Raw genomic sequence first — 12,634 nt, 5'->3', positions numbered from 1 at the left:
AAGTTATCATGGTAGTCTTCAATACCCATTTAAGCATCCTGCAGACCTGTAAAATTTCTGTTTTATATGTGCTTCACATGCCCACAGGCTGAAAACTTTTCTTTATCCTAAAAGGGCTTGCCCGCTCTGCTCTACCAACAAGGTGGAGGTGCCACTTGGAGCAGGAGAATCCTTCTGCTCTCCCAGCTGTGGTAACAAGAGGCATCCACAAGCACATTGTAATGGCTGCCATTTTGCAAGGTGATTTTTGGTTTTGTTTTGCTCCTCTAGCTTTCCTCACTTCCGTAGCTAACACAGCCCTGTCAATAAAACCTGTACTGTAAGCCAGGTCACCTTTACAAGTGCCTTTGCTCCAGGAAGCAGTCGGGTGAGCTGATTTTGTCAGGATGCTTTGGTGAAGCTGCTCACCTGATGATGGCCTGATAGCCACCAGGTGACCTCCTGGCAAGTGCTTATTTGATGGCAAGGTCTGCCCCAGCTTTCTCTCCAGTGGTGACTGGGAGCTGGCAAGAGGAAGCCTGTGGAGAGGGTTTAGCTGCCTGACGTGCAGTAATGTGAAGACCTTCAAGGAAATATGAGTGAGTATTTAAGAAAAGTCTCATGTTGTGGACGTGCTGTGCAAAGCAGGAGGGCTTTAGAAGCACCTGTATCTCTTACCTTTGACAAGATAAACTTTGACATGGATATGCTTTTCAATCTGTGAAATGTAGAGTGTGCTTGGGGGAGATAATCTTAGAGACAGAAAGTGGGAAGAACTTTTCCTTCCTCTTCAGTGCTGGAACTTGTGGCCAGATACTGAGGTCTCGGTTGGTATCTTCTAGTTCTTCAGACTCGCTAAGCCTTTGTTAGCCAAACAGCTTTTGAATTTGCAGCTTTCCTAAATGAAGATGGCAGAGGCTAGTGAGAACAGGAATATGGAAGAGAAAGCAAATAGCCATAATGTGGCAGGTAAGGCAAGGAGATGGTGCTTTTGCTTGGTAAGCTGCACTGCCAGGTACGGAAGAGTTGTTTTTGACTCTTGAGCTGGATACTCTCCAAGATTGCTCCTATTATAGGTTCTTTGTTATTACCCAGTAGTCTCGCAGGAGCATTTTGAACCTGTGGTGACTGTGTCTCTTTGCATGTGGCGTAGTTGTATCTATGTGTTCAGTACTGGTAGGAAACAGAACTTGCCAAGTCTTCATCTACTGGGGTTTTATTCATGTTGATCAACTCTTCTGCTTTTACTCTCCAGATTTCCATCAGCCTTTCTTGTCTTTTCTAGTTCTTTATAATTTGGTAATAGTGAGGTATGATTTAGATAGAAGATGCATTTTACCAGAAATTAAGTATTAACTGTCACCAAGTACTTGTTAATTTTTTTGTCAGAAAATGGAATAGTCAGGCTAGACTAAAATATCTGAAAAACTGAAAAAATATTGAGGAACAATGTAGGGGCTTAGGACAGCTCAGCCCCTACCACAGGGGAGGTTCATGGTGCCTATGTCCTGGCCTGCTGCTTGTCTAGAGGATCTTGGCCCTTGCTGGGCCTTCCTTCAGGCCGAGGTGCCCAACAGGCGACTCTGGGAGAGCTCTAGGGCCCGAGCTCACTGGTTTAGATATGGGATCTGTTTGTCATCTAGATATGAGCAGAAGACCCTTCCTTATAGCTCTATGTAATAAGACCACACGACACACAGTAGCAGTAACACTTGTAAGGAAAAAGAGGTTTTTGTGAACTTTATTGGGGGAAGGAGGATTAAAGGTTGTAATACACAAGCTTTAGTCAGAGGTGAAGGAAAAAACTCCAATTTTACAACTTTACATTACAGCAGAAATAACGCTTCAGGACTTGCATGTAAAGTTTCTCTGTGGTATCAGACTAGCCTTGAGGGTTAAATACAAACATATTTTGCACACATCTTGCAGTCTGAGTTGAATCTGTTACTAGTTTAATTCATAGGTCGATTTAAGGTACGTCTCGGATGCCAACTTAAAAATGAGGAGTAGTGTGTGAACCAGGTAGCGTTTGTGAACCCTCCCTTCTGCAATCCATTTGTTTTCTCATCCAGTTCAGCTTCCATAGAGATGTTCTGCTTCCTACCATTTCTAAACAGATAGTATTTGTGCTGTACAGTTCTTAAGAAAGACATAGATGCAAGGCCTGTACCTATCAGTAAAAGAACCTTAGACGAACTCTTAAAACAGATTCTCAGAACTAGGGAGGGAAAAAAAAAATAGGATAAAACCTCCTCTTCTATCACAGTGTGTCTGTAAGAACAAAAAGCAAGGCCAACTTCGAAACAAGCTGTAATGCACTAATGGTGCACTGACAGTTTTTTGGAATAAGTTGTTCTTTATTTGCAACCATTGTAAACATCTCCTTCCAGTACACAGACATCACAGTTTTGCACATTATTGCTTTTATACTGTGGTAAACGGCAATTTCTATTAGTATGCAGCTGTCTCGGCACTGTGTGGTAAGAAGAAACTGCCCACAAGCTCTTGTTACTTGCTTCTTCATTTCTCCCTCGTGAAAGACAATACTCTAGACTAGCACAGGAAACATCTCTCCAGAGACAGACTACCATTGCACTACAGCAACATTAACAGGAATGATAGCAAGAACAGTAGGTCACACTTTTATCATGCATTCACTACTTTTTTTTTTTTCCAAGACTACTGACTCTGAACTCCCATCTAACTAAATACAAACAGTAATTCATAAATCAAGTCTGATTTTGTGTGTGTGTGTAAAGCATTTTTTATTTAAAGAAGGATGGAAAATCTGAAGAATGAACGCTTGCTCCTTCAGAGTGCAAATCTATAACCTTTCATCTGAGGTGCTTAAGTTGTCCCTTCTCCTGTTGTGCTTTACGACGAAATGCCCAGTTCTCCACACTGCTGTACCAGAGCACAAAGCACAGCCACTTTGTTTTAAAAACATGCTCCTGGTTTCCTAAGCAGCACTGCCTTTAAATCATGCTTTCAAATTAAGTTGGTTACTTGCAAAACAATGTGTTTCGACTTGTTGAAAGACTACATTTTATTTTACAGCAAACCTTTTATCTTCTTATTAGTGTGTTTATGGAGTAGCACCATGTTTCAAGTATATGCTAAACAACAGGGTAGTTAGTTCCAGTAGGAACAGCTTAACAACAACAAAAGTTTACAGAACCACCTTGTCTTCAGCTTGACATTGACTTTTTTAGATTGTTTTCAAAAATATTACTATTTACATGCAAACTTTCACAAGAGTGGATTTTTTAAAGAGGCAGCAAGTTAGAAAACTAACAATTCTTGCTAGTTCTAATAAAACAGTACATACTTTAAGATGTGACACTTAATTAGTAACACCATGAAAATTTGCCAAGGCTTTAACCCTTAAGACTATTTAGAATAAATTATGAGCAACCAGGTCTGATGTTAAATAAATTGATTATATCAGCTTGCAGGAAGGTGACCTAATACTGTTTTTAATCTTCCATTACAGTAGGATTATCTTAGGTTCACTCTACAATGTGATAGACTTGGTATAAAATCCGTCTGACTGGTGCTTTATCCTAGATACATTTTTTCCATATATTTTAATTACTACTACAATACAATAAGCTTACCAGTGGTGCAAAAAGGGAAATGCAGTCCTACTCTAAATATAGTCACTCTTAGACAGGACTCAGGTACTGGATTGCAAAAAACTGCATGCAAATTCTGACTGTTTACTGGAAAAATGTATTGGATACTAACACTGAATATTCCTTTTACACAATTACAACATCCAAGGTAATACATTTGTTAAACCATATGCCACTCATTTAATGATGGTTGAGATTTCTTCCTCAGTTTGTGTCTTCTCACAGTATGTTCCCAGCTCATAGTTTTAATTAAAAAAAAAAAATGCATCTCACAAAGGACTCAATTCTAGACACTGAGGTGTCTTACACTGTATCACATGAGACCATCATGATTATCATCTGCATCTTTAAAAACAGACTATTAAGTTTAAGGAGATTTTTCTCCTCTAATGTAACACTTTCTACTTATCTTTACCCTCTACGTTATGGTGATATGTTACATAAATTCCTCTTTGATCCTGTTTGATCCTTTATGATCCTGTTTCTATACTTTGATAGCTGTCTCTAGTAACTTTAATCATGACTAAATTTAATACTGATTAGAGCCATATAAAATGACTATTCCTAACTGAACTTGTTTGTCTTCCAATTCTTATACTTAATACTTGTGCACATTCGCACAGTAGGAGAAACTTACCATATTAAAAATACTTTCTACATCAAATAATTTTAGATATTGGTATTGAAAAGATATTCATAAATAAACTTTCTTTACTCTCACCTATACTTGTCTTGAAAATGGAACATCTGCATTACCTCTTTCCGAAAATGATTTTTTTACCCTGATCAGGAGCTATTCCAGAAACAAGCAACTGCTGGTTGCTTTTAAGGGGCCAAGAGCAATTGCGTGCAGTGCAAGAAGTCACTGTTTTATAAGATAAATCACAGAATGGAAGGGACCCCTTGAGATCATCCAGTCCAATGCCCTTGCTCAAAGCAGAGTCAGCTAGAGCAGGCAGCTTAGCACCTTGTCCAGTCAGGTTTCGAGTATCTCCAAGGAGATTTCATTTTACATATAATACATATACTATTTCTGTAGTGTAACTCACGTAGTTTAGTGTCACTTGCCACCAAAAGAGGCTGTCCTTTTCCCCTTTTACTGAAAATTAGTGTTCTTGGAGAATCTCTTTATGATTTAGTAATTAAATAGAAGTTAGTTAATTTACCTGAGATGATTAAAACAAAAAAGCATGAAAATTTGTATTAGCATACAAATTTTGTGTAGCTATGTGCTATTTAGGTGTATCATGAAAGACTGTCCAAAAAATTCAAGCTTCTAAGGCTATGATCTGGATGCAGAATCAAATTAAAACACTGATTGAATAAAGCAGAAGGCACTTATTTAAATAGTACATTTTAGAAAATGAAGCAACGGTCATACCAAATTGGTTTAAAGCTGCTTTAAGCAAGAATTAGTCACAATACAGACACAAAGCCCTATTGACTAGATTGTCTGAGATGCTAGTATGAAGGAACGTGTCACAGTTGCATCCCTTCTGTGGAAAACACGGCTTGCTCAGAGGCTGTACTCGGAACTTATTTTCACAAAACAGGAACTGCAGCTGCATTGAAGTTTCATACTAAACTCTATAAGAGGGACTAAACTAACTCTCTTGAGCTTCCCACTAGCAGCAATAGCTGCTAAAAGAAAAATACAAACAGAGGCAAAGTCAAGCAGTCTGAGCAGCTAACTGGAGGGCCTGACTACAGAGAATCAAGATTTTTGATAGCAGGAATATTCTTGGAAGGGTCTGATGATTTGATCCTTACACTGTTTATTTGTCATTCCTCTTGTTTGTCTGTAAAGTAAGGTCTTTCTAGGCATAGGAATTTGTAGGTACAAATCTCCAGGTAGAAAACTTCTCTAGACAAAACGAATTTGTATTAAATACATTACCATGTCCAAAAATTAATTCTCGTCTCTAAAATCGTAAGTGATTAATACATCCCCTTCACAGACCTCATTATCACAGAGAAATTTAACGTTGATTTATGGAGTATCAACCTTGCACGGAAAACAAGAAGGATGCAAAAAAATGTAAAATCAGAATACTTTGAACTAAAAATATATTTTAAAAGACAATAAACAATTAAACCTATTAATGAAAAACATGACTCAGCATAAAATACCTGCTTCGTGTTCCTGCACCAAGAAATACAAAAGAAATTGGGAGAACCAAGTTATCCAGAGGATCTTTAGACTTTTGAGTTATGCTTAAAAAATGAACAAAGACAGTCCTTTGGAGAATAGCATATAAAGAGCTGTAAACAGAGGTTGATTGTCCAAGCGTCCATAATCGAAATTTTGATTTTTTTATGTTAAAAAAGTTCCATTGTTAGACAGTTTTTGGCCAAATATGCAAAACTTCCATCCAAATGCATAATTCCATTTTTAATGCAGAATCTGACAGACTACAGAGCAGGTTATGGTTTTGCTGGACTTCTTAAGGTCAGTATGACATCATAATCCAGAAGGAGTCCCTTAATTTTTTCATGGAATTTCTCTCTGTACTGGTTGAAGTGCATAATGCTTTCTGGTTCTTCTTCAAACCAGAACTTGTCAAACTCATAAACTAGATAACCTGTAAAGAAAACATAATGGAAATCTGCACAATCGAGTCCCACAATTTTCTGCTCTGAGACAGTTAGCCCCCAAATGGTCCTTGGGACTCTCTTCAAGCCCTCGAGACAGGGAGTGTCTCATACTAGTCCACAGCAGCGTTCTGTATTCAGTAATAATGAACAGGAGAAGAGTGCAAGCACTGCATTTTCAGGCTAAATCCAGTAACCTATAGAAAGCCTCACATATTTATCCCATAAAGATAGCAGCCCATTCCAGTGATGGATTTGGAAGAAACAGGAGTGAAGTATGCTCAGAAATAAATTGCTGGCACATTAAATGCAATAGTTTAATGTACAGTTCTCTAACATAACTAGAGATTAGCAGATCAGATTAAATATCAGCAGATACTAGCTTGCTGTAGCTAATGAGAAAAAGAGTGGAAGTGCACTCTAAAAAAATACAGCTCTGCACTGCACAGACCTCCCTCGGGAACCTGTGCTGCAGGAGCTGCCGTTACTTACAGTAGAACTGATGGAAGTGCTCCAGTTGTGGCAACCCGGAGACAGCGTTGTACAGATGAGGCTTTAGAGCACCACTCTTAAGCAAGCTGTATGCCATTTCTGTCAGGTTGATTCCCACTATTGCATAAGAGTATCTGCAACAGCAATCATATTTCACATTTAACCTTTTACCATATGGACAGAAGGACTCACGAACTTTCCAGAGCCAGTCTGCATTAGGATAACTGAGTCCATTTTTCCTGAGATGAATTCACAAGGTCAATGATATGTTCGTTTAATTGATGATGCAAAATGTCTCAGTTTTCCTATTCATCACCTCATTGCGTAAGGTCATATCCTTTGTAGTTCAAGTCATGAAAGTCTCCCGTTCTTTGCAGGTGACAGAGTTAACGGGGCAGCGGATGGATCAGAGCGATATATGCAATATCACTATCTGATTTGTTTTAAAACAGTGTTTTCTTCTTCAATGAGCAGAAACGTTTAAATAGGCAGACCCTTTTTGGAAATTAAGTAAAGCTTTGAAGCAACATCAAAACTTCTACTTGTATGTGGAACAGAAGCCCAGCAAATCCATTCCAACATGGGATGAGTAAGTAGGTAATGAATAAGCATTCTTTCTAAGTCTAAACCTATTAAAAAAACAAAAAGCTAACTTAGGTTAAAGGTACCTACGGTGTGTGGAAAACCACAAACATTCTCCTCTTAAATTTCAGCATATGTATTTGATAGTCTTCATGTGAGTTTTTATACAAAAAAAAAAAAAAAACAGAAAAAGTGGTGTAATGACTTACCCCAGCTTTGGGTGGTTTGAACGAGAAAGGATCTGACGAGCTTCTTCAGTGTAATGTTTACTAAAATACCTGTCAATGTAAATTAAAACCTTTCATTAATTCTTTTAGTCCATACACAAAGTATTCACGTGTTCAACATCAAAATGTGTAACTTCAGACTAGAATTAACTACTACTTTCTACTGAAAAACAGCACGAAATGAAAAATAGTTGTTGCAAGGTAAACGATACTGAGCATGAACAATAAAACAATCACTCTGATAGAATGGCAAATATGAAGATCTCCTAAATCCACAGGTTAACTTAATGAAGTTATGTGAACATATTTACTTCACATAATAGTAATTCAGAATTTTAAAAGCTTTAATGTCTTCCTTTTAAGTCATTACATTCCAAATCTCTCATATGATAGCCAAAAAAAAAAAAAGAGAGAAGTTGGCTTGGACAGCTCTTCCTTTCCTCAACCTTTGGCTTTTAGCTACTACGAATTCACAAAAGGGCAGCTGTTAGAAACCTGTCTTATCTAAAATACATGTTTTCATAGTGGGACAGAAGCCATCATTTTCTATTTGTTTCAGTCTTTCCTCGAAATGGCCTTAACAAGAGAGAATTCATAGATACTGGGAACGAGTTACAGCAGAAGTGTAATATTTATTTTCACTTACACCAGATTCATTAATCCTAGCATGCCCATTCCTCTGAAGTCTGTTTTGGGATCATCACCTTGGAAGCCAATGTCACACCACTGCTTGCTGATTCTGGCCTTCAGGCTCTCATGAGGCATGAGCAAATTCCAGAGCTGCACAAACATGCTTCCATGTTACATAGAGCAAGTCACACAATTCAGAATTACAAACCATCCACCCTGGACTGAGATACAAAGGACATGCTGGCCTTTTCAGTTAGGGGCAATCTAGAATCACACTGTCATAGTTTACTCAACCATTAAGATAATTATTACATTTAGCATTAAATGTGCTGATTCCCGTTCAGAGCAAAGGCAATATACTGACGCTCAAGTAGCAAATACGTGTTTCACTTCAGAAGTTAATTTGCGTATCGTGCTCTCACAGGCCAGCTGTAAATTGAAATACAAATTCACAATGAATGTTTGCTTAGCACATCACAGCACGGGACTCGCCTAGCGAGCGAGACAATTATGAAATGTTAAGATGGCATGCTAATATGCTTGTACAGTAGAAGATATTTTTAAAAAGCCTTAAGCAGTGCTACACTACTCATTTGCAGTTATTTACCATTACTTGAAATGCTACTGGTATTTTTCATCTTCCAGTATTAAGTTACGTTCTTTGATGCTGAGTGAGATTTAGTAACAACTAAAGATTGGTGTCTTTTTTTTAATAATCACTGATTTATAAAGCTAGAGATGTGCATAAGGTTAAATATCTTCATAGCTGTTATCATTTAGCAATCCATTACACACAAAAAAAAATCTACTACTTGCAAGTTAAGTTTGATTTCACATGAAATAACCTCTGCATAAATAACACTAGTTTACAAATTTACTTTGATGTGTTAATGAGTCACTGCTATAATGGCTTAGCAGTTCAGAGCAGCAGAGAACTTCAAATATAGGCCAGCTTTCTGTTAAAAATGCTAGCAATAAGTAGATAAATTAAGTTCTTTCTAGCTGCTGGACTTTGTCGGGGGGAGCGGGAGAACCAAATATCCCACCGAATGGGAGTACCAAATTGGGTACACCACCAAATCTATACTTACAAATTTAAGTTAAGCTATTCAGTCATATCCTTAGAATTAAAAAGAGAGAAAATTATTTTCACCTCAATTAACTGTTCCTCGTGCTCTTTGTTATCTGAATCATAAGGGACCTTTCTCAGACTTTCCACACTCAAATAAAGTTTCTTATATCCTGATATCTGCAACAAGCATATATGCAGATTTGTCTTAAACCTGAAATAGTAACAAAACACAGCGAAAGTTAGAATTTAGCCATAAATTCTTGCTTCAACTGCATGTATAGGACCTTTCTTACGTTAAGGCTATATAAACACCAAGATTAGGAAGTGGACTAGTCCACTTTATTTTCCGAACCACAGCACACAGTTTAAGTATACTGATGTATGATCCTACTTAGAACACCTCTACGAGATTTCCATGGTGCACAATCAGGCACTATTCCTTAAAAATATGGGAGAAAAAAAAATTATTAAAAGCTCCATGATCATGCACCAAAACTCCCATTACTATCCTGAATACTTTACCTTTGTCTGCTCCTAAGTACTCACAAGACTTGTGATCCCTCAAGCTTAGATGGCATAAATCTTAAAAAAAACTCCCCATATAAACACTTTTTGCAAAATGCTATAGGAGTTTATATATATGAAACACATATCCCATCACAAATTTTAGAGCAAAATTTCAGACTTGTACATCAAGAAGATGGGAAGAGGAGAATCCCAGCTTTATTAAGATAACCATAACTTTTTAAGTCTCAAAAATCAAACTTTACATCAGAAATGTTTATAGTTTCAAACATACCCTGTATTCCTCTGCTCAATTTTCTTTTCTTTCATTATATCTCTAACACACTTTTCCACGTCAGCTTCGTCAACATGTACAGCATTTCTTAAAACCTGTAAGGTAAATAAAATGCAGAAATCTATTGTCTTGTTTTATTCTCATTATTTCTCAGTTTATATCCTATGCTTGCCACATACCTGTTCTTTCAAAAACTATGAAAGAACTAATGTTTAGCCATAAATGTTGCACTTCTTTCAATGATACAGTGCTACAATGATATTGCATTTGCCTTAACCATAATTTCTCTTAATCCGACTTTATCTCCAAAACAGAGAGAACAGCCTGCCTCGAGGAGCAGAAACTCAGCGCAATGACATGTCTGACAGCGCTGCTGAAGAGCAGGCACGAAAGGTGGGTTAATCACGCACTGATCTCCAATATCTCCTACCTTATTCTTTGACGACTCTAGTGAGTGTTCTGCAACACAAAGAAAAGTGAGTGTCAGGTATCAGCATAAACGCCACTCGGAGTTCTCATTTCCCCCTCTCTGCGTGGCCGCGCGCTCTGGCGGCGCTGGCCCTTACCGAGGCGCAGCGCGGTGGGCGCCCCGCGCCCGCCCGCCTCCACGACGCGCTGCAGCTCGCACTTGCCCGTCAGCAGCCGCACGAGCCACTTGAGCCAAGAGCGGAGGCAGCGGCTGTACAGGAGGCCCCACAAGGCCGCCAGCATCTTCCGCGCCGCGCAGGGGCGCCGTTGCGGCGGCCGCGGGCGGGGGGGCCGTTGGGCGCGGGCCGTTGGCGCCGCGGGCACCTGCCGTGGCGGAGCCGCCGCCCGCCGGAAGCTGCCGCGCGACCTGGAAGTGGTTGCGGGAGGCGTGTGTCGGCTGGGAGCCGCCGGGGAGGGCTGCTCGCCGGCCCGCGCTCCGCCGGCCGTTACAGTGACCGTTAGGGCCGCCGCTAACGGCCGCGCCGCGCGGTTCTGAGCGCGGCGCTCGGAGCCTCGTGTGTGGTAACCGAGTCCCGCGAGGAGGGCTCCTGTTGGCTCAGCCCGTGGTATCCTGCCCTGTGTAGCTTGGCCCTGCACTGCCCTGGTAGTCGTGACGCAAACGGTCTCGTTACAGAGCTGGCAGCCGTGACGCCAGGCAGCCTGTCTTGTTCCAGGGCCAAAAGTCAGTGTGTTATCTCGCTGCTTAGCACCTTTAAATAGCTTGTGATGCCCAGTGACAAAGGTTTGTCATAGTTCCTGCCGGCTCAAGTGTTTACAAAGCTTTGAAGGCTTGTTCCTTTCCGCAGTGATGGCCAAAAGGAGCTCTAACCCGAGAGAGGTGTTCTGAATTTAGTGGGGCTGAATGCTGTCAGGGGAGGCCTCCTTGCTGGGGGTCTTGCTTGACCATGGCCACAAAAAACAGGCTCAGCCTGAGGATTTCATTTAGTACTGGCATGTACTTCCACTGTATTGTAAATGTGGGTTGAATGGCCCCTCTGGGGCAGCAGAGAGAATTTCTATTCCCATGCAGATTGTATGCAGAGGTGGGTGGGAGGGCGCCAAGGGAGCCGCAGGACTTGCTCGGCAGCATTCTGGCACCTCTCTAAACCTAGGAAAATAGAAGTACCTTCTATGCAGAATAAAAAGCCACACAGTAGGTCTGAGGGCCTGTCTCCCACATGGGATTTCTGAGGGTGGACCGGAAGATTTGGCATGCCTCCTCAGGTTTTATGTTCAGGTGCAGAGTTTAGTGTGGGGGAATTGCTAATATGTGAACTTCAGTTATGTCCCAAAATTTGATTTCTATGCGCATTTGATTTCTATGCTCAAAACCTAAGGGGAGCTTAATCTTCTTTTTCAGTGCAACTTCTTAAAGGAATCATCTGACTTTTACCATGGTAGAGTGCTACAGAATGAAAATAAGCTAGAAAATGTCTCCCTCTATTGAATACTCATAGAAAGCAACTCTTCAAATAATCCAGGTCAGGAAGAAAGAGTGAACTGCACCTCTCATCCAGACTATTTGGCAGAGCGCTGCTGCTGCAGCATTATTTTAAACAGAGTTGGACTGAGAGACTGGAGTCAGGAGGACCCAGGTTTCGATGGCAGCAGCACCCAGGCGTTTTACCGCTTGGCTTTGGAAGGGAGAGGAGATGAGCATCTGCTCCTTACTGCTGGTGCTGGGGTCCCACACACTCCTTGCTCTGAGAAAGCTCGCAGCGGGTTGGCGGGAGGCACCAATTGCTAGCATTACTTAGAAGGTGCCACCAGGTGCAGCTGCTGAGAATTTCCTTGTGTACACCAAAATAAAAGCTTCCTACAGTGTGGCTCAGAGTTTCGCTTTCTGTTAGATCTTCTAATTATTTAAATAGCTTCATATCAGTATGGATATGTCTGTTTTCTCTAATGTGTGTACTTCAATATATTTTTTTTTGTATGGATGCTGAGAACCAAAGCAAGTTCTTTTTGTGCTCTGTCTATTGGAATTGGTCCCACTTCCTATTTTGTTTTACAGCAAGCAAGTGTAAACACACGACTTAAAGGTTCATTTGGTTCTTTACACAGCTGTGTGATCCAGTAGAAAGCATGTTTAGTTTTACAGGCCTTTTGCTACTTGTATCACTCAATGTACTGTGTTTCACTGTGTTCAGTCAATTCG

The 12,634-nt window shown here is 40.2% G+C and overlaps 1 protein-coding gene across 1 annotated transcript; it reads right to left on the bottom strand.

Moving 5' to 3' along the window:
- Positions 1-5,933: 5,933 nt before the first annotated feature.
- Positions 5,934-10,719, bottom strand: ELMOD2 (ELMO domain containing 2). Its single transcript, XM_088526615.1, has 8 exons — positions 10,575-10,719; positions 10,439-10,467; positions 10,009-10,103; positions 9,291-9,420; positions 8,154-8,287; positions 7,490-7,558; positions 6,699-6,832; positions 5,934-6,196 (listed from the first exon to the last, which is right to left on the bottom strand). The coding sequence occupies exons 1-8, from the start codon at positions 10,717-10,719 to the stop codon at positions 6,039-6,041; spliced, it is 894 nt and encodes a 297-aa protein (XP_088382741.1). The 3' UTR covers positions 5,934-6,038.
- Between the last annotated feature and the right edge of the window lie 1,915 nt (positions 10,720-12,634).

This window comes from Tinamus guttatus, unplaced genomic scaffold (assembly GCF_059628265.1).
Source record: "Tinamus guttatus ecotype Peru unplaced genomic scaffold, ASM5962826v1 Tinamus_guttatus_pri_ptg000247l, whole genome shotgun sequence".
In the NCBI taxonomy this organism is placed as follows: Eukaryota; Metazoa; Chordata; class Aves; order Tinamiformes; family Tinamidae; genus Tinamus; species Tinamus guttatus.
This window is presented reverse-complemented; position numbering and strand designations above follow the sequence as displayed.